Raw genomic sequence first — 22,710 nt, 5'->3', positions numbered from 1 at the left:
ACAGTGGGGAGAGCACACCGCCCTGCGGTGTGCCTGTGCTGATAGTTTGGGTGCTGGATGTGGTTTTCCCCAGCCTAACCTGCTGCTTCCTGTCCGTCAGAAAGTTGGTGATCCACTGACAGGTGGGGGCAGGCACGGTGAGCTGGGTGAGTTTGGAGTGGAGGATGTCTGGAATAATGGTGTTAAATGCCGAACTGAAGTCGACAAGTAAGGTCCAAGCATAGGTCCCTGGTGAGTCAAGGTGTTGCAGGGTGTAGTGCAGTGCCATATTGACTGAATCATCCACTGGCGTGTTTGTTCGGTAAGCAAACTGCAGGGAATCCAGCTGGGGGTCTGTGATTGCTTTCAGGTGGGCCAATACCAGTCTTTCAAAACACTTCATGACTACAGATGTCAGGGCGACAGGTCTGTCATTCAGTTCCCTGATGGAGGATTTCTTGGAGACTGGAATGATGGTGGAGCGTTTAAAGTAGGAGGGGACCTCACACAGCTCCAGTGACCTGTTGAAGATAATTGTGAAGATGGGGCTCAGCTGATCAGTGCACACTTTCAAGCAGGAGGGGGTCACACCATCTTTAAATCAGTAATTACTGTACATAGAGATCCATGTATTATGGTATACTACAGCTCAGAAATGCAGTGTTGTTTAGCAGCATACTTCAGTGTTCCAGGTGTCAGATCTGATGGTAGACCTCTTTAAAATGCACAACAAACTATGTGTGTGTGGGAAAAGAGTTGTATGTTTACCACCATGGCCAAACCAATTGATAACTATTTCAGATATTTTCCTGACAAAGCTTTACCAATCTGGCAGTAAGTGAACTTGCACTCTTCAGATAAAAGCTCCTGGGAAACAAGTAAACATAACATAGTTTTACCCCATTTCCTAGTGGCGTGTGATGTAACAGTATTTGCTGCATAAAGTAATTGTATGAATGCACCAAGAACAATGTAGGTATGCCTACCTTTCTAATATTTGTATGTAGCAATTAGGTTACGGTTACGTGTGTGTGATTTTGTGTCAGTGTATGCAGTGGCGTGCTAACAACATATTTAATCTGATTACTGAGTGAGTGAGCAGCAGCAGATGGCTCACTGTGGTTTGTGACTGTGTGGCTCCTCTGGTGAAACTGCCTCTGTTTAAAAGCCAGTTTCAGTCATAACAGTGTCCCCAGTGCTTTTTTTATGTGCCCCTCTGAGACAAGCAATGAAAGCTGGAACTAGCGCTGTTAGAATGACTGAAAGTTTGTTGGGCCACTGTATCACAGCCGGTGTCCACGCTGGACAGGGTTTTCCACAAAGCATGGTTTGATATAAACTCATAATTGGCCCCGAGTTGTACAGCAAACACTTGCGTACTTCATTTCAAATACATATGCTGTTATTTGTTTTCAGCCATCATAATTTATATGTGCTAACATGTTTATACAAGAAACGGCTAAATGTTCTGATGTCATTACTCTGATATCCCCAAACACAAAACCTTGCACCTGCTCCCACACAGTAAGAGTACCCAGGACTTAAGGACAACAGAACATCATCAGCCTCTGGGATTTTGAGACTGAATGTAGTCAGATTTGGGTCTAATGTGAAACCTAATGTAACAAACACTGGCACCAGGATATAGTTCAAACCTCCTTTTAGTGGTATTTTTAATGGAAATATAGCAGCAGTGCCTTTGTTAGGGATTGTTAACAAGCCACCTAATAATCCACTAGTATCATAGCCATGGCAGTATCATTTTAATTGGATGAGGATAGTAATACTACAAGAGGGACATTAGTGATCTGATCAGCTCTAATCTGCTGTAAATCATTGAGCATCTGTTGAGTCTCTGGCCATACACTTACCTTATTCAGTACAGGTATGAGCTCAGTAGAATGCAGTACACCGAAATACTATATAGTAGACTTTATCTGCTGAAGCAGATAAAGTCTACTATATCACCACTCTTTACAGAATACACCATATTTTTATCTTAAGACAGTTAACCTAATAAGCTGAGGGTGTTACTGGAATGTTAAATGCATTACCCACGTCTGTACCTGAAATGGCAGCACTTGCATTACTATAGAAGATTAGCTATTTGGACTGGTAAATCTTTTTCAGCATAATTTCTGGTTTCCAACCTTAGACCGATGAGCAGAAAGATAATTTTGGGCACTTTATACATAAAAATTCAAGGTCAGTGTTTCAAGTTTCTGATAACCTTTCTCACATTATGTCTACAAAGCTTACATGCATCGCAGGGGGAGATTAAGGAGAACAGCAGTGACAAATGACTGATACATATATAAAATGGTAGAAATGAAAATGTTAATACTAAGTGTGATAATATGTAGAAGGGAGTGAGAGGCTTTCATGTCATAACATTCTGTCTCTCTGGACAGGATGTACAGTAATAATGTGTATTGAACTTGTGCACCCACACATACTATTGATAGAGCATGTTCCTACAAGAGAGTGCTTAGTCATGTCATCAGATACCTACTCCCTTTCTGTTGTAGTCATAGTGTGTGTGCGCACACACTTGCTTTGAAGGGGCAGCTGTGGGTCAAGCTGTTAAAAGTGCTGACACAACTTTTCTTGGATCCATATTTCTGTCTTTCTATTTCCCTTTTTTCTCAGTATAAAGTGATTTGCCTGTGACCTGAATACAGAAAAATGTTGAATGAAGTGATGTAATGTTAAAAGTAGTGATTTTTCTGCTCATCATAGAACAGTACTGAAACAGCCAGGTTGACAGAAATGGTACAGTAGGTGAAAATGTTCTGTTTGTCTCCATATTAGGTGGATTAAATGAGTCATCCAATATAAACGATCCACTCCACAATTTGGAAAAGCATTTTGTTGTGCATAACATCAGCAGTGCTGGAGATGAGCTGTGAAATGAGTTCCTCAGGTTTGATTTGCATGCATCTCTTTTGTCAGCACAGTAGAATTCACAGTCAGCTCAAACCAGTAGTGATGATGACTCAACAAAGCCTGCTGGGATATTCAAGAAGTTACAATATGACACAAGACGCAGTGGAGTGTGGCTGTCTCGCACAAAGATAAGATGTGTGAAGATGAGCCATCATTGGAAAGAAGGTGGTAAATAATTTTAAAAGAAGTAAATATGAGAATGGGAGGCAGAGACAAAAAGGTAGAATTTGTAGCAATGGCTGATTTGTGCCTGTTTTTGCTCCATCCTGGTTTGCATTCAATAAGTGCTGCAGATTTTTGATTGTAGCCTCAGACATTAGTCAAATGGTAAATATGAAGGAAAACTTTTCTGAAATAAATTCACCCTGTATTTAAACTACTAGTGTGTGCAATCTGTTTTTCGAGGGAGCCCTTGCAAGACAGTGGCATTAATGAATTTGACGTTTATAAGTCTGGGGGGAAAAAGTACTGATACAGGGTCTGGAGTCAGTGTTGGCAGACACCTGAGTTAAATGGACTGCAACTCGTACGGAGAGGAAAAAGTCAACTCGGTGCTTTCTTAGGCTTCTGTAACATGAACCATAGCCACTCCCAGTCAATACCAGTATGTCCAGAACAGCAGAGTAATCCTCCCAGTCCAGACTTAGTGTGTTTAACCAGACTTTAGGAACCACCAAATTGTAAACTGTGCAGCCATGCAGGTAGTGTTTTAGAGACTATGGTTTGTACCTGTTGGTTGCTTCCACTCAACAGTGCAGGTAGGACTGTAGAGCATTTCACCAACAGACTGACTGGCTGATGGCTGTTAAACCTATTACCTGGCAAGACAGACTACCTGGTTGATTTAGCGGTTTCCTGCCTGTCTGATGTCAGTGTTTGCCAGCGGTGGAGGATTTATTTATTTGAACTCGTCTGATTTATATTGAAGTGAGAGTCTGTGATTTATTGTTTTATATCAACTCATTTACTGACTGGCTATCCCTTCCTCACTGCACATGCACATGTAAGATATTCAGTAATAACTATTATTAATGTTCCCTGTTTTCTGTCCTGACAAATGTGTTTTTTAGCAATGCTCCTTTCACAGAATCAGATTATTATTTATGTGAGAAAGCAAAACTACTCTTCAGCTACAATATGATCATCAGGTTTGGACCTCTGTCCTCTCTGTTTGTCCCCGTCTGTCCCTCCAGAATATGATGGCCAGTTAGCCCCAGCAGGAGTAACTGAGGCAGGCATGGCATCGTCTTCCTACTTGGAGCCCAACCTCAATCACTCTGCAGTGGGTTGTGGGGTTAAATCTCGGTCTGGGATGCCCAGTGCTCCCGGTGTTGGTACCAGTGGCTCTGCTGGAGGTCTAGAGCGTCCACCAGGCTCCATGGACCGGGTTCTCAAGATCTTCCATTACTTTGAGACAAACAGTGAACCATGTACTTGGGCAAGTAATATCAGACATGGGGATGCAACAGATGTCCGGGTAAGATGCACTACTGTTTCTCCTCTCACAACCTCGAATGAACGTCATTTTTGTGCCTCTCATGTTTTCCTTTATTCATCCATGTTTTGCAGGGTGTTATCCAGAAGATAGCAGAGATCCACAAACTGCGCTGTGTGTCTTCTCTGGGTCTCCGTCTGACACATCTGCACTCTGATGCTCTCCACTGGTTACACCCTGATTTAGGCGTTTGTCACATTAGGGAGAAGTATGAGAAACAGCACCCACAGGAGGAGTGGAGGTAATATTACAACAAGATTTACACTCTCTCTCTTACCCACAGGAGGAGTGGAGGTAATATTACTTTATTTACACTTGCTGTCTCTTAGCTCTCTCTACTTCTTCTCTTGTCTCGCTTTTTCCATATGAAGTGCTAGAGTAAGGTTTATGTGTGCGTAGACCGTGTGTTCAGATCAGCGAGCAGCTCCGGATGTTGCAGTCCATAAAAGCCCAAGTGAACTCACTTAAGGCTGACAGTGCCTCTGTCTGCAGTTTAGGTTGGTACCAGTTCTACTCACGGATTTTATTCTTCTCAGAGGAGGACAAGAGGCCGATCATTACAATAAACATGTCATTTTTACAGCCCCTAGTTGACTAGACAGAAGCTGCACATGTTTAAGCCACAAATGAGCCAACGAGCAGCAATTTATCAGGCCTCATGAGCTAAAGTTACATTATACTTTCAATAAACCACTAGACCAAGACCTGAAATATGTGAACTGCTGTATACAAGCAGTAAAAATATTACAACTGAGTATTTTTTGTTGCCCATTTTTAAATTATTATTTGTAAAGAATTATTCTGCAAATGTATTTGATGCAGCTACCTTATGATCTTTTAAGTGGGACAGAACAGTTGTTGGCTTTCTGTGCATCTCTGTCTATGGGTTGGGTTCGCCCAAACTAATTAAAATTGAAATGAATTCAAAATGAATAGGTATCTTACACTGCTAACATGCAGCACAGCAGCTCTGCTAGTTGCAGCTCTGCTGCCCTATGAAGCAGAGCTGCAAGCCCACAGGAGCTTCTGCTGCTGCCAAGCTATTGTTAGAACAGCAGCCCAGGGGATGCACTGACTTTGTCTCCTTCCTCTCTCACTCCCTTGCATGCTTTCTCTCATCACAGATGCCTTTTTCACTTTCTTTTTCTCCATCCTTTATTCTCTCATATCTCCCATCTATTTTTTTTGCTTATCCCACTCTCTTCAGACACTACTTTTGACTCATTCATTATAGAACAGGGATGTTTTATTCATTTTGTCTTCAGTCAGATTTTCTTTATTATCTTTGTACAGGCCTGTAGCATCAGAACAGCACAGAGCTCACTCCTCCCCTAACCTGTTTCTCTTCACTGTAGTCACCGCATTACCTCAGTCATAACATAATATGTCACTGTAAAAACGATGGCTCATCTGGGTACTTGTGTGACACAGCTGGCAAGTGTAACAGCAACCCTGTTATTTTTTATGGAATTACAAGGTTATCAATCTCAGTTAGTTGAAGCTGTGTTTCGCTGTGCTACCAGACAGTAGCATAGTGAGTAGAAAGGACGTCTTTCAACTTGCCACTGAAGTTACTGTGACACAGAATCCACCCAGTTCTATGGATGCGATTCAGTTGAATACTTTAACCTCTCTGAAGTTAGAGCAAGAGACATTTTTCTCATTATAGCAAGATTTATGTTTAGTATAGCTGGGTTATCACACAAAAAATCCTTTTGATGATATACAACATACTGTATATCTATGGATATTTATACATTCTCTCTAAAATAGATGTGAGATGTTTCCAATCAGGAACAGTAACCCTGCATAAAATCTCATTAGATTTGTAGGAACATTCATTTACTTAATGTTGTGTGCTCTGCACACATTGTGAATAAACTATCAACTACTATTAACCTACAGTGGGTCAGACTGGAGGCTTTAAAATGTATTGAGGGATGTGTATGTCCCAGCTGTATGTCCGCTCAGATGAATTTGGATGCCAGGTTTGTTCTTCATGTGTGTATCCAAATGAGTACCTTATGGTTATTTAACCAAATTGTCTCTGTCATTCTCAGGTATGAGTTGCGGATGCGGTACCTTCCTAAGGGTTACCTCAGCCATTTCTCTGAAGACAAACCCTCTCTCAACTACCTCTATCACCAGGTGAGGAAAGTGACATCACAGTACCTTTCTTGAACAGGTCCTATATTATCTGCTCTATCACATCCTTTGTCACTGTCATGTCCAGCAAGGCAGATATACATTGAACAAAATAATTAGTGTAGCTCATATTACTACACTTTATGAACATGGATATATTCAGTATCTCATTAGATTGGGGCACCAAGTCTGTTCACAGGGACTAATCGAAAGCTAGTCTAGTCATCATCATTTATCAGCATGAATCATTAATCTGAATAATCAGTTCAGTCTCAATTTGAAAACAGTGAACTCTACCATGTCATTGGTTTACTTATTGGAAATAAGAGACTCAAAGATGACATAATGAAGCCAGTTATGAGCTAAATACATTTATTTACAAAATGTACACAGGCAAAATAATCGGGATGTCATGGAACAGCACGATAGAAATGATGGGGTTTAATAGATGACCTAACTGTCTGTCGTTAGTGATGGTGGAAAATGAGCTATGATCTAGATTCTAGATCTAAATTCTGGGGTTTATTTCCGAATCCAGAGAGAAAAATTAACTCAATTTTGATAGGTTAGAAACTTTAGTTTGGTAATAACTATGGTTTTCATGAGACGTCAGGCTGTCACAATCTAAGCAACATAATTTTACATGGGACAAGCACAAGAGAATACTATTAACTGTTAACTTTGAGCATAAAAGATAAAAGCAACCGATTATCAGCACACAGTCATTAAAATAAAGAAATCAAATACAATTTCCTAAGTTTCCTGAACAGTACTGTGGAAGTTAAGCTGTCAAGATTAACAAAGTCTCTGGTGTCTGAGCTTTCCTGGGAAGGAATCAGATAAGGGAAGCAAAGGTCTTGGACTTGTTTGAGTTAATCCAAACTTATTGTCTAAGGTCAGAGTTGTGAGTCCAACATGTGTATTCTAATGCAGTAAAGTCACAAGGAAAGGGGAGTTTTGCTTTGTTGTAGTCATGGAGATGAGGCTAGGTCCTTTTGATGTTCATATCTGGTTTGTTTGCAGAGGATGGTGGGATAGCAGAGCCTGGTCTATGCATTGGGGGTAGTTTCCATGGTGTCTTTAGCTGAAACAAATCAGACAATCAGTTTAGTTCTGGGGGCTGGGCATGGAGTCTTTCCTGGAATCAAATTAAGCTTATTAATTATGAATATTATGAGTTCCTCAAGATGAAACATCTCTTCACAATGTCTGTTTTGGACTTTTCAGTGCTACATGAGACATCTAACTGATACACTCCACTGTGCTCTTACATTGGACTACTGTATAAGGCTTCACATTTTACATTTAATGCATTTATCCTTCTGCTACTTTTGTCTTTAAACTGTTGTATTTATAACAGCTCTGCTGCCATACTGTGTTTCTCCAGGTAAAGAGTGACTACATGCAACATATAGCTGATCAGGTGGAACAAGATGTTGCTTTGAAACTAGGCTGTTTGGAAATCAGGTTAGAGAAACACACACGCTCTCATTAGTTCTTGTACTGTAATCATCAAAATCAATCTGTTTGCTCAAGCAGGTTCTTGACTGTTAGTCATTGTTTAAATTAGAGAATATCTGAACCAGAAACTGACCATTAATCTAGTTTCCACTAATTATGTCTCTTTGCCTACAGGAGGTTCTTCAGAGAGATGCCAGGCAATGCCTTGGATAAGAAATCTAACTATGAACTACTAGAGTATGATGCATTTTATTTCCCCCACACCATAAACCATATTGCCTCTAATTTATATGTAATGTAGTTTAACAGTTTTTGTTAACGGTAATTTTCAGCTACTAAAAGATAAATGTTGGGGTGCTTTTATTTATTTATTTAATTTGTTTTTAGGAAAGATGTTGGCTTGAGAAGATTTTTCCCCAAAAGCCTCCTGGACTCTCTCAAGGTGAGGTGAAGCCCAGTTTGAGATTTTGCCCTTCACTAACTGTCCGCGGTCAAACATTTTAGTTCCATTGGCAGATAACAGAAGTGGCAATCCTAGTCCTGCTTAATGAGCTGGATGAGAAGCGAGGCCAACTTGATAACTAAATGGACGTCTGGCTCACTGTCTGATTATTTGATTGCCTGGAATCACATTAAACCTCCTGTTGATACTTGCCATGGACCTTGACAGTTGTCAGTTGTATGTTTCTTGTCTCCAAACCATCTTTCTCCCAGAAAGACTTAACTCTTGTAAATGTTTTTTTTCTCTATCTCCCTACTCTCACAGGCAAAGACTCTTCGTAAACAGATCCAGCAGACCTTTAAACAGTTTGCTAACCTAAATGATGAGCAAAGCATCCACAAGTTCTTCGAAATACTCACTCCCATCTACCGCTTTGACAAGGAGTGCTTCAAATGTGCTTTAGGGGTAGGGCAACTCTCATTCCCTAGATATAGGATTGCATGTAGTGATGGATAGTTCATCATACCTTTTCTATACCTGAAAATTCATTTGCAGTCATGAGGATGGGAGGTTTGAGCCTGTTTAGTATTCACAGGGTAGGAAACATGCAGAGTGGAATGTCATCTGTAATATACAAGGTTAGCAACTGCAGTTTTTGCATTTGTTCCACACTTCTGCTTAGTATATTGTTCTTATAATGTTTTCTACAGCAGTGTATTATCATTGTCACTTATAGAATGCAAACCTTCCACTGCCCAAGAGGCCATTTTAAAATTGCATCAAAGTAGTGAAACCAGATAAGAACGTTAACATTGTTTCATGCAAATGAAATATGACATCTGTTTTAATGCTGCTGTTTCTCTCTCCCTCTCTAGTCTAGCTGGGTAATATCAGTGGAGTTAGCTATTGGGCCAGAGGAAGGAATCAGCTACCTCACAGACAAGGGCTCAACGGTGAGGATGTTCACTCTCAACTCCTCTTCCAAAATCTCATTTGGCACTCACTCATTCTTTGTTTAGCCTCTTCAAGATCAACTTTCTTTAAAAAAAATCTGTCTCTCTGTTTAAATTTAAATGGCCCTAAGACTTCCGACACTATTCTACTGTAAACTACATGCTTTTAATTTGAAGGAGTGGCAGTGCCCTCTACTGATTTGTCCTGCTGCTGTGGAAGACAGGCGTTCTCTTCTGTCCTCTGTTTCCCAAGTTGAAACACAGTGTCCTTGAGGTGCCAGTGGTCAGGTAGTTGGATTAGATAAACAGAACAGCTGCGGTGACATCTCAAAATACAGGAAACAGCTGTACAGGTGTCACTTCAGTGCATAGGCTGTTTGTCCTTAATGAAGACAGCCTATCAAAGTAATCTTTGCATGAAAGTAAATCAGAGCCTCTCATGTATGACATTTATAAATATTAAACTTTACTTTTGATGGTGCTGTCTTTCTAGCGCTCATTATCTGTTGCTACTGTGGTTGGCATTGTTGAGTGTGAAAACAGAAATACATGACTAACTGGTGCAGTGGAAACTATGCCTCACCCCTTGCATGGGCAGGACTTTGCAAAGATCATTTCCACTGAGCTGAATAAATGGTACCAGCATACCCTATATAATACTTTACATGAGTTCTAAGATTTTTGTGCATCTGTCTTTGTTTCTGTAGCCCACACACTTAGCTAACTTTAACCAGGTACAGTCCATCCAATACTCCGCTTTGGAAGAGAAGGACAGAAAAGGCATGCTGCAGCTCAACGTGGCCGGAGCTCCAGAGGTGAAAACAAAACACACACATACATTCACACACGCTGCAGGCTATCACTATCCGATCTGTTCAACGCAGGGTGGCTCCTCTGTTGTTTAGATGTTAAATTTAGGGCAATACCTCATGTCCTATTTGCATTTCCACCAAAAGTGTGTGTGTTAAACCACTGATTCACACTGACTTGAGGCATTTTAAGCTCAAATTTATTTTGGTTCACTCAACTTTAATACAGTTTAAACACTGAATTCAAAACAGTACCACATCATATGAAGGAAACGACACAAATAGATCTAGTTAGTGTAAAAAGGAAACAGCCCATCTGCACTTGAGTGTCAGTGTGAGTGTGTCTATTGAGACGTGTGTGTTTGCAGCAGGCTAGTACTAGTAGAAAAGCATGTGTGCGTTAGTGCAGAGTATCTGTGTAAAATCGTGTGTATATGTGAACTGGTAGAAGACTTTACCCCTAATGAAGCTCTCACTGTGTCACTGTGAAACAGCTCTCTGTCCCACTCTACACTAATCCTTCTCTGTGTGTGTGTGTGTGTGTGTGTGTGTGTGTGTGTGTGTGTGTGTAGCCACTCACAGTCACCACAGCCCTCCTGTCTTCTGTGTTTGTGTGTGTGTGTGTGTGTGTGTGTGTGTGTTTGTGTGTGTGTGTGTGTGTAGCCACTCACAGTCACCACAGCATCCCTGACTACAGCAGAAAACATGGCTGACTTGATTGACGGCTACTGTCGGCTGGTCTCCTCAGCTAGTCACTCCTTTATTGTCAGAGTCACTAAAGGTAGGATAAAACAACTACTCTTACATGTGTTTTATGCTGCTTTTACATCTGAATTTTGATATTTTGAGGCGGGTAATGATACAGTTGTGTGCAGCTAAGAGATTGTTTTTAGATGGTGACAGTAACTTGAAGCAAAGGAAACATTTACCTTATCAGTAGCACCGTTGCTATCAGCCATCTTTCAAACAGTAGTTAAATCATTATGCTTGTCACTTTAAATAACAAGCCTGTGTTTGACATGTCTTCTCTAAATATAACTATGGTTGCTACAACATGATTACAGTGATATTGTTTTGTTGTTCTAACATGACGTCAGTCTGTTCTGTGTCTAATTCCTGTGTTTATTTTGTCTATGTAGAAGGAGACAGAGCTTTGCCTTCTATACCAAAGTAAGACTCTTACATCAGTTTTCTTCCTTTTTCAGCACAACTTTGACATCTTAACAGGTTTTATTTACTGATTTAGCTCATTTTGTTTAATCTTTATGATAAAGTTCTTGACTTGCCCATGTAGAAAATATACAGTTTTTTAAAAAATTTTAAACATTTGGCCATATCTCACGGTGTTTGACACCGTAAAGCAGCACATATGACAGGATATGGGAGGATCTTTCATTACTTTGGTCTTGTCACTGTCTTCATAGCTGCAGCTGGAAGCTCATTCAGGATGCATTGGTTTAGGTTAATGTGAGCCGAAGCTCAGAAATGATTTTCTCCTCTCCGATGCAGAGTTTCGAATCACGAGAAGCGCATGGACAAACGGATGGATGGCGTACGAGCCAGAGCTGTTTGTGTCTCCGGTATGAACCTCAGTCTTGCCTTCTCCTGCCCTTTTGGTTTCTGTCCTGCCTGTCAGTGTCTTCTCTGTCCACTGCTCTAAATGTCAGTAATGACAGTGACTGCTAAAAGGGTTCACAGATATGTGCATGCACCCTATTTCCCCTATAAAGCCTCATCTGTGTGTGCAGTGAAGAGTGCTTGTCTCGCCAGATGTCCCCATGGAGAGCTTTAGTCATTGTCACTCTGTCTCTGCTCTGACTAACTCACTGTTACACACAATTAAATGAAAACCGCCTTAAATAACTAATGCTTCTCTCCCTTTTCTCCATCTTTGTGTGTGTTTCATGCTGCATGTGGCATCTGCAGGTCACACTAGTGGCGATGGTAAATAACATTCTTTCTGTTAACCGTCTTAAATTGGTAACACAATGAAACTCCTGCTCTGTGCCTACACTTAGCGAACTCTCTGTGTGTGCAGTATCTGCCTTTATCCATGACTCAACTTGTTTCTGTGGAAAAAAACAATCTTTCCATCCCTCCCCTTTCCTCTTTCTCTCTCCCTCTCCATTGTACTCTTCTGTCTCTCATTCCTTGTGTGCAGCTATTAGTACATGAACATTTTAGTTGTTGTGCATGTATTTGGAGCTGGGTATGGTGACTGTCTTTTGGAAAGGTACTTCTGTCTGATAATGGTGTGTTTCTCTTGGCATTTTCACTTAATGTTTTGTGTGTGAGGGTGAATCTTGAGTTGCGTGCAGTCAAATAATTTTTTATTGTTAATGGAACTTTAGTTTTTGTTGTCAAAGAAGCGAACCTCCAACACAATCCAGGGGTCTCTGCAAAGTGGTGTTTCAGATTTGACCATGTTATTAACTCTTTGTCTCTCTTTTGTGTGTCACGCCTTCGTGTTCCTCCTCTCAACCTCGCTCTGGCTCTACAGAAACGGACGACTACGCTGAGATCATAGACGAGGAGGACACCTACACAATGCCTTCAAGTGAGTAATCACACACAAACACTTAAGTGGAGAGACAAAGGGACAGGTGTTCAGACTTTTGTATGCCATTGTGTGGCATACTGTGTGCGCATGCAAGCATTTGTGTGATGATGGAGAGTGAGTTAAAGGTCTTTGGGATACATGAATGTGTGTGTGGTGGTACTGTAGATAATTTGTGTGTGTATCTGGCAGTTAATTTATTATCTGAGTAATTTTATTGCAAATAGAATAAGTTATTAAAGTACATTAATGTCACATGCAAGACCAGATTCACTTTTGAAAAAGGCTTTATCACTATTGTGCTCTTGCTTTTGGAAATGTTTCCCCTCGTTTTTGTTGATATGAAGTGAAAATATCATCCACTGACTAAATACCATTTGTCCAGCCATCAATTATCTATACTGCTTATCCTGAAGAGGGTTGTCGGGGGGGCTGGAGCCAATCCCAGCTGACATTGGGTGAGAGGCAGGGCATACCCTGGACAGGTAGCTAGTCTGATCAAATACCATGTCCAACAGTATTAATCAGCTGATGGGCATGCAGTGTCAGTTGGACATGTGGAACCAGGAAAACCAGCATTACTGTATAGTGGAGCATGGGAATGTCTCGTGAAACTTCACAAATTAGCTAGTTTGAGTATTTCACCGCACTCCGCTATACAGGTGGGTTTAATGAAATACAGTATCAGGCCTAATTATTTATCGGTTTGGACTCCAGCATTGAACTCCTTTTAGATTAGTTACGTTAACGATCGGACGGATTAGATTTTGATTGAATCTACATTTTCTGAGGTCACATGTACTAATCATTTATAAAAGGGGAAACCACTTGATTCAGGCCTGCAAACTATATTTGTTTTTGTGAGTTGTCACAAGATTTTGAGAGAAATGGTAAGACCCATCTTCAGTCTGTGGAATTGTCAGGTGTTTTTTTTTTTTTTTTTGAATTTTATCATATTGCGTTTTGTTGTTATACAAGTTCGGCGTCTTCCTGTCGGGTGCTGCAAGACACTGCTTATACGCTCTGATTGTCATTGTTGGATTTGTTTTGAATCAGTCTTCTCTTCTGTGCACAGCTCATCATGGGATTTAATGCATTCCTTTTGTCGGTTAACGCAGTTTATTGCGGAAAGGGAGCGCTTGGTTTGATGCAACAAATCTTCCTGCTAATACAAACATGAAAATGAGATCCCATGGTCTGAATGGAGATCGCAGAATGATAAACTGTGCAGCCCTAATCACAGTGTATTGTTTGCAGATGGCTCCATGTCCTGCTAATCACTGTTATATCATAAGTGTTCATCTTGACGTTTACTTCAGTGTGAAGGTTTATCTGTCTCTACATTATTACCTGAAAAATAAGATTAAATATGAGCATGAACATTAAGGGGGGTCTGCTGTGCTGCTGAGTAGTGCCTGTTCACCAGCTGTATGACTGTTGTTCATATTATGCTCACTGCAACACTAAGTGGTGATGTTAAATAGGCAACATTTAGAGGCAGCCGAGATGTTAGGTGAAATATTCATACTGAGGCTTTTCACTTAATCCTGTGGACGTGCACACGCAGCATACAGAGGCTACTACTGTAGATGTCCACACGGTAAATGACCAATAACAAAAGTCATTACTGTACAGTATCAGTGCCATGTTGCAGGACCTTCTCAGATATGTAAACGACTAATTCAGATAGAAGTCCGATCAGTACGCTAACAAACATGACCAGCCAAGGTGATAGCTGTTCATGTCTAGACTGAGTAGGTTCAGTTTCTGTGTAGGTTTTGTTAACACAGCAGGTTTCTAAGCAACAAGATGGGCAATTTTTATGACGACTGAATGTGTGTGTGTGTGTGTGTTTGTTGCTTTGTTTTGCTCTTTGTATATACACAACAAAAATAAGTGTTCAGACAAAGCACAGCAAAAGGCTTTAAACATCCTAGAGCAAGTAATTTCACATGATCAGGGACACATTGCTGATATAGGACCTGTATAGTAAACTGACATACAGTACCTCTAACTGAACACACCGACAATTGTTAAGGTTTCACTGACACAACTAATAAAGACTGCAGTAACATTTTATGGCTTTCTGTACTCACAGATAGTTTCTGTCTCTTATCACTAACCCATTTCTCCAGAATACTATGGACTAGATCAAGGTAATGACTGGGACATACCATAAGTCTGGTTGTACTGTGATGCACTTTGATTTGGTGGTTGTTGTGAACCTTATTTTTTGTGTTTGCTTGCAACTGAAAAATACAGTTCAGAATGTATTTCTATATATCTGTACCCTGTTGTTTGACCCCCTTCTGTTGATGTTTGATGTACTGTCGGTTTTGGGCTGAAGAGGTGGATACTTCAGAACTGAGTCCCAGTAGTTGGCAGTTGATCTTGTTGTAAAAGATTGAAAAAAATAATGATGGAACTAAGTCATTTTCAGATACTTGATTTTAAAAAATCAGCAGTACTGTAAGCACTTCATAGCTAACCGCTCTGGGTAGCAACAGCATGGCAAACTGTGCACAGTGCACAATTAGCTGTTCATGTCTAGACTGGGTAAATAGGTGTGTGTGTGTGTGTGTGTGTGTGTGTGTATATATACACTGTATATTACTCCAGAACTATTAGCAGCAACAGGGCAGTACCACCCTGTTTAATCATAATACGTGACATTTAGAAGTTCTGCTTTTGATTGATTCACAACGACTCAAACACACTCCAGTGCACAGAATTGACATCCGTGAGTGTGTTTTGTCCAGTCACATAACATGGATGATTCACAGTGACACAGTCTAGTGTTGAATACAGACCCTGTTTACAAAAGACAAATGATAGAACCAATCTCAAATCATTCAGACAAACTAGAGCATAATCTCCAGGAGGAGCCATAAGAACAAACATCAGATGCAACGATCAGCAGCAGAAACAGACTTTACATCTAATTTAAGTGATGCTTGGATTTAAATAGACTGTTGTACCTGTGAGTGATCAGCTATAGGCCTAAATGACACAAGCAGGGCACAGGATGGACAAACTTTGGCACATGCTGACCAGTTGCAAGCCCTGTGCACAGCTGGTGTGTTCACTGTTGCGGGTTGACATGTGAACCAACATGAAGCAGTAGCAACTCAGTGAACATTCAGTATGTTTTGGAGTTGGTTTAACACTGGAGCAGAGAGCAGCTATTCTATTATAGCTTTAGGAGTTATTTGATAACTGGTCACAACAAATATGGGAGGACTAGCTATGGCTATAACCTTCACCATGTGACAGATTGCTACAAATTTCACATTATTATTCTGTCACACCAGAGAATAAAGTCAGTCTAACATTTGATCAGGCAGGCAATTAGAGTTGCCATGAAGCTGGAAAAGTGTTGATATTGGTCCTTGAAACAGGCCACAAATTAACCAAACCTGTTATACTGTAGGTGCACTCCAGTACTTCATCAAATAGCACTACACCACTGGTTTTCCATATGCTGATCACATTGACAAAGTCAGATCAACAATGTCATGTCTGTCTGGTAGATCAAACCAATAGCTTCCCAACAGCTAGCACTTCATAGATATTTTATTCTGTTTTAAAAAAGCTAAATGTCAAAATCGTTTCACATTTTTCTATTGTCACTTGCCAAAAAAGAAAAGATACTGTAAAAATGACTATTGTACAGATGCAAAAAAACAAACAAATGTATTCGGTATTCAGCCTGTGAATTTCACTGTTATACAATCCACCTGACTTTATTCATATTATAACTCAATTAACATAGAAATTTCTGTTTGTATATACATATAGTGTTAATGGCTGCTATCTGTCTGTCATTTGGCATGTGTGGCTGTGGTTTGCTGATGCTGCTGTTGCATGCTGTTGATATTGAGCTTTGCTGACTGCTATAAAACCAAGCTTGTCAGAGCAGAGAAGCATTTTAACTTAATCTAGAAATTCAGGATAATTGAGTTTAAATGATCTGTTCTCTTTCAGATGACTCCTAGAGAAGATGACACCCCATGGTGTTGCAGACATTAAACTAATAAGCTTGTCATGTCTGACCTGTTTCCCAAGGTGCATCTTCTTTAAATAATAACTGTCATGTCTTTATACAGTAAATAGGCTCAAAGAATTGTTATAAGAGTTGATAATGCACAGAATCAGTTTAGGGAAAATCAGACAGACACTGTAAATCACTCTCACAAGCTTGGTAAATAAAAGGCCTGAGTATGTGTGGGCATGATGTGTGTGTCTAATCTGAAGGTCTGCTCTGTTTGTTGGTCTTTGTGTACCTGTGTGTGTTCATGTCCATGTTTACTCTGTATCTAGCACGAGACTATGAGATTCAGAGGGATCGTATTGAGTTGGGCCGCTGCATCGGTGAGGGTCAGTTTGGAGACGTCCACCAAGGGGTCTACATCAGCCCGGTATGTAGTCTGTCTTTGTCGCTCATACTGTACTATAAAACAATTGATATAGCCTGTTATAGATGGTTCTTTGCTCTTTTGTCTGAGTTCTCTCTCAAATGTTACCTGCAGACAGTTTAGAGCTAAATTATAACAAATGAACCATTCTTGAACTTGCATCACAATAACTGCACAGGTACAGTGTAGTTGTATGAGAAGAAAAGAATGGGATGGGTTTACCACTCAACAACAGTGATATACTAGTCTAATTTCAATACAGTGATACACAAACATGTAATATTCAAAGTATATTTTAATAGGCCTTTGTTAAAAGTCATAAGTTAAAATGTTTTTTACCTTAAATCTTAATAGTTTTGAGTTTCCTACTTGTCTTTTGAGTTATGAGCAAACAGTAGATACGCTGGTCAGACTGTAGATGTTTCTGTTGTCATGCTGCTGCTGATGTTTTGAGTGTATCTTTCATGCAGGAGAACCCAGCTCTGTCTGTGGCAGTGAAGACGTGTAAGAACTCGACGTCAGACAGCGTGAGGGAAAAGTTTCTCCAAGAAGCATGTAAGTTTCTCAGACTGTCCTCCTGTATAAAATGACTCTATATGTCATTTGTGCCAGCAGGTTATTAGATCCAACAGCTATATATTACAATTACAACCTCTAGTGAGTGTACAAATTATGACACAAGCAGCGGAGGAAGTTATGTGATGTAGTATGTAGAGCCACAAAGTTGGTGTCGAGAGGAGTTTGGGCTGGATGGCTTGTTACATGAAACACAGGACCTTTGCCCACGTGACAAAATGTAATGAAACGGTGATGGCTTCATAATGTTTGACACTTTCCCTGATGACAGAAAGTGCTGCTGTGACATGTTGTTCTTCATGTTGGTGGAGTTCTCTCCGTTCCACCCGCCAACATAGTAGAGCTATTTCAGGAGATGCTCCTATGGGTCGTGTGAGAGGGAAGGGGCAAACGACCGCATGGGTCAAAGTTGAAATTTTTTCTGTGTGTGTTTGTCAGATTTTATCTTCCAAAAATGATTAAGAAGGTGCCAAATAGCCCATTTATTACAGAAAATAAATTGCAAGCTGTTTTAAAACTGACCTTTGCCACCCTCTTGTTTTCTGGTAGTGACCATGCGTCAGTTTGACCATCCTCATATCGTGAAGCTTATGGGGGTCATCACAGAGAATCCAGTCTGGATTATTATGGAGCTTTGCACACTTGGAGAGGTGGGACACAGAGATGGATGGTTGCTTACATGTTTTAAAAAGCTTATTAACATCATCACAGAGATTCTTTTAGAGCTTATACAAAGAACCAAGGTGAATCAGATAACAAAAATGCTGTCCATTTCTCTATATTAGTGAAACATTCTGAGCTGTACTGACAGTAAACTTTGTTGAACTTGTAGCATGAAACAACAAAATTATGATGCATGGAGACAAATATCCTGAGGAAAATCTAAATGAGGGCGTTTTCCATTGAAAATTAGTAAAAATGAACATCTCCATTGAGAATAAATTGCATTTAATTTGGTTTGAGAAGCCATTTGTATAATATTTTGGATTGGTGTACACTAGATATGTAGGGGGGCAGTGCAGTAGACAGTTAACCTCAATTTCACATTCACTTACTCCAGTTAGCAAGAAAGATAATGCCCATGTTAACTTGACATAGTTCCTAGCCATAGTGGCATAGCTTGTTTATCTCTTGCCTGTTTTGTGCTGTTTCCTTGCTATGTTATTTTAAATGCCTGTTGACCTGCCATTCTCTCTCTCTGTCATACATCTGTTTTTTCTGTCTCTGCCCTCCATAGTTACGGTCATTCCTGCAGGTGAGGAAGTACAGTCTGGACTTGGCCACTCTCATCCTCTACTCCTATCAGCTCAGCACAGCGCTGGCATATCTGGAGAGCAAACGATTTGTACACAGGTATGCAGGAGGGCATCCTGAAACCTCACACCGGAGCAGAATATTATCAAAGTTCTATTAAAAACTACTGGGGCAAGTTTTAGTTTTAGTTTGTGTTGCTATTGTAGGTGGCCAGAGCACCACAACAGTACAAGGATCTTTCATGGAATAAGAAATCTGTTTACCAAATAATTATTGTTTTCCAAATAATCATTTAGAAACATTTATAGTTAAGTTGGATGTGAAGGAATATTATTTTATGATAAATAGTTACAGTCCAGTAATGCCACCTACTGGAAGGAACTTCACAGTAAAACATTTTTATTCCATTAAAAACTGAAAACAAATCCTAATATGGGGAAAGAAATCCTAATGTGTGATCTGGAAGGCTGAATGAAAGATGCTGACCATCTTATCATGCTGTTTTAGCAGTGGTTATGCATATGAAAGTGTGGCTAACCTAGTAGAATAACCGTCAGAGTGCCTCAGACTCCCTAACATTGTGGTTTTGTCATCTTTAGGGACATCGCAGCGAGAAACGTGTTAGTGTCTACGGTCGACTGCGTTAAGCTTGGGGACTTTGGTCTGTCACGATACATGGAAGACAGCTCTTACTACAAAGGTAACTCCAACACCTGTACACATGCGTAGCACGCCCATAAACACACACTTCATTGTGTCTACCTAACTTTCTGTGGTGTGTCACAACATATGAAAAGGGTCACTGTTATTAATAGGACCTAAGTGACATGTTCTCCTCCTGCCCATCTCCCAGCCTCTAAAGGTAAACTGCCTATTAAATGGATGGCTCCAGAATCCATCAACTTCAGACGATTTACTACAGCTAGTGATGTCTGGATGTTTGGTAGGTTTAAGTTTTTGTTGTCCTGATGTTTTGTGCTGTAGCAGTAGGTTTTTACGTCAGACCTGTTTCTGAGTTGCTCTTTGCCTGCTTGTTTTTAGGTGGCTCTCTCATACTGACTGTATTTTTATGTTTTCCCATAGGTGTCTGCATGTGGGAGATTCTAATGTATGGCATCAAGCCTTTCCAGGGTGTAAAGAACAACGATGTCATAGGCAGGATAGAGAACGGTGAGCGTCTGGCGATGCCTCCGCAGTGCCCTCCTACTCTCTACAGCTTGATGACAAAGTGTTGGTCGTATGATCCCAGTAAGAGGCCGCGCTTCAATGAACTCAAAACACAACTGAGGTACTTAATCATGAGGGCGGTTTGAGTGTGTGAGCTTCTTTGATTCTGACAGTGTGTCTTTAAATGTTCAAATTAATTTGGGAGTTTCACTTTCTATGTATGTTTTACCTCAGCTGAGATAGAAAAGGATAACATTTATGTTTTCAGGGTTAAAATCTCTTGATGATGTTGTGCCGCTATGTGTCATGTGAGTTTTTGATTACTGTGGATCCCACTGTAGGTTATTCTTTGCTATTTCCCAGTTGTTAGATTAGATAAAGTAACGTCCCACAGAAAATCATGTTTTCCAGATGAAGCATTTCCTTACACTTTCCTAACAGCAGGTGTCACCCTCTGCCTGGATTCATCATGGTAATCTATCAAGATGAATGGAGCAGACAAATACGTACAGCACATGCAGTATCATACATTTGAACTTGAGAAACATAATTTAGCCTTTGACTTTGTCCACTGGTTTAACATGAAGCCAGAATGAACCACTGAATGGAAAACAAAAGTAGGTGAAACATCCATAGGCTGTTAATCACAGACTGCACCTTACCGCCTGTTTGGGCAGATGAATTTGGCATGGTAACGTGATGATGACGGCGACAGACTATCTGAGACATCTCGGTGACGCCTTGTTAAATGATACATCACTGACTTGTTACTATCTTTGCCTGGAGACATATCTGGAAAGAGAGACATTGTCTTTCAAGAGACAGTATTTCGGGCGTGTTGTGATCAGATAAGGGAGAGTTAGACAACACAGTTAGTAATCTTAAAACTGGCTGAGTAAGCCTCATGCATCAGTGTGATATTTCTATTTAAACAGGAAAGGCATTAGTATTTGTCATGCAGTGTGATACTACTAACTAGGCAAGACATTTAACATTTATGAAACGTTTTCTTAAAGGGACTAAGGGTTACACTCACAAGATAGGCAAGTCAAGCAAAACAACATCTCTTAAATCCTAAGAACACTGGTGCACAGCATCAGTCCTTATCAGGAAAGAAGATATTACTATACAATCAAAGGAAGAGATCGACTCCATAAACATGACGTTTTATGATTTATGCCAGCCATGGGAGTGGGATTATAATTGATGCTAATCAAAGGATGCTAACAATGACATCACCAGCACTCAGAGTATAATTTTACCCCAGTACACATGCACTAAACACCACCAAGTAAAAACTTATATGATCTTAGTCTCTGCTTTATTTGTGTAGCAGAAGGTTTGATCTCCTAAGCTAGCTTGATCTGCTAAAACAGAGACACAGAACTACAGTAACTTAAATCCAAGACCCTCTTTCTGACCAAACTGGGTCTAGTAATATTTGAAATTTCTCAGAGACAAAATTAAACAAGAGTCAGCAAATTTTTCCTCTTCTTTGTGGTACAGTATACATCACAGGGGTGAGGACCATGACTCAGTAATTCAGTCATCCAGACATGAAGAGGCCTGTAGTTTTTTGGAAGTGATGTTTCGCTATAATCTCACATGACAAGATATATTGTAGTAACAGGGGCAGTAATGGTAGAAATGAAAAAAAACTACCTTGAACTTTAAATGGCTGCTGCAGAGGTTTGGCTGATTGACTGCATACTGAAACGCTACGATGGAAACAGCTAATAAAGCATAATTGTTGCACAGGTTTTAAATGAGCTTCACATTAATTTAAGTAATCTCAGGGTCTAAGCCTACGATTAGACAGCAGTATACTGCCAGAATTTGTGGAAATCATCTTCTCAGTTCACTTGATCTCTTATCTCTTAAACAAGACAGTGATGTTGCAGCTGTGTCTGGCTTAGATGAACGTCAACAAAAACACTGGCCACAACAACTGCTGCAGACTGAGCGCAGATTATTGTCCCATACATGCCCTACCTCCTTTCATTATTAGTATGTACTTCCATATATCATATTGATAAAACTGATAATAGTCATTTAGTCCAGAAATACCAACTGCATGTGAGTGAGTTCATAATAACTTAGGGGGCATCATGAAGAGTTGAAATAAACAAATATTTCCACACTTAAACTAGATGTTTGTAATTTGTGTAATTTTATTTTCATTTTACATCATTGTTAGTGTTGCAGCTTAATCTAGCCACAGGGGTTGCAAGCCAATGACTTCTGTGTCGGTCCCAAGCCCCGATAGATAGACAGGGTTGCATCAGGAAGGGCATCCGGCTTAAAAACATGCCAAATTTAAACATGCGAATCATCAGTGTGAATTCCATACCGGATCGGTCGAGGCACGGGTTAACAACGACCGCCACCAGTGCTGTTGACCTACAGGGTGCTGGCGGAAATTGGACTACTGTTGGTCGAAGAAGGGGAGGAGGTAGAAGGATTCGTAGACAGAGAGAGAAGAGGAAAGGCAGGAGTATAGGTCTGAGAATA

At 40.3% G+C, this 22,710-nt stretch overlaps 1 protein-coding gene across 14 annotated transcripts in view; it reads left to right on the top strand.

Moving 5' to 3' along the window:
* The window catches only part of LOC109964850 (focal adhesion kinase 1-like), a 62,181-nt gene that overhangs the window by 14,966 nt on the left and 24,505 nt on the right, over positions 1-22,710 (top strand). For 10 of the 14 annotated variants that reach the window (XR_002275557.1, XM_020608398.1, XM_020608397.1 and 7 more), the window contains 22 exons: positions 4,119-4,402; positions 4,495-4,661; positions 6,481-6,568; positions 7,953-8,032; positions 8,201-8,263; positions 8,414-8,468; positions 8,793-8,933; positions 9,344-9,421; positions 10,129-10,236; positions 10,894-11,011; positions 11,370-11,400; positions 11,740-11,810; positions 12,157-12,174; positions 12,731-12,787; positions 14,923-14,943; positions 17,108-17,205; positions 17,673-17,757; positions 18,328-18,428; positions 19,016-19,131; positions 19,632-19,732; positions 19,886-19,975; positions 20,116-20,320. Coding sequence is in view for 13 of the 14 variants with exons in the window: in XM_020608398.1 (XP_020464054.1) it covers positions 4,119-4,402; positions 4,495-4,661; positions 6,481-6,568; positions 7,953-8,032; positions 8,201-8,263; positions 8,414-8,468; positions 8,793-8,933; positions 9,344-9,421; positions 10,129-10,236; positions 10,894-11,011; positions 11,370-11,400; positions 11,740-11,810; positions 12,157-12,174; positions 12,731-12,787; positions 14,923-14,943; positions 17,108-17,205; positions 17,673-17,757; positions 18,328-18,428; positions 19,016-19,131; positions 19,632-19,732; positions 19,886-19,975; positions 20,116-20,320 (2,176 nt within the window). In the remaining variant the exon portion in view is untranslated. The remainder of the gene's footprint in view (positions 1-4,118; positions 4,403-4,494; positions 4,662-6,480; positions 6,569-7,952; positions 8,033-8,200; positions 8,264-8,413; positions 8,469-8,792; positions 8,934-9,343; positions 9,422-10,128; positions 10,237-10,893; positions 11,012-11,369; positions 11,401-11,739; positions 11,811-12,156; positions 12,175-12,730; positions 12,788-14,922; positions 14,944-17,107; positions 17,206-17,672; positions 17,758-18,327; positions 18,429-19,015; positions 19,132-19,631; positions 19,733-19,885; positions 19,976-20,115; positions 20,321-22,710) is intronic. The other 4 variants (XM_020608404.1, XM_020608409.1, XM_020608402.1 and 1 more) reach the window with 3 other exon arrangements.

The sequence above is a fragment of the Monopterus albus genome, unplaced genomic scaffold (genome assembly GCF_001952655.1).
Source record: "Monopterus albus unplaced genomic scaffold, M_albus_1.0 scaffold93.1, whole genome shotgun sequence".
NCBI classification, from domain to species: Eukaryota; Metazoa; Chordata; class Actinopteri; order Synbranchiformes; family Synbranchidae; genus Monopterus; species Monopterus albus.
Note: the sequence above shows the minus strand (reverse complement) of the source record. Positions and strands in the feature narration are given on the sequence as shown.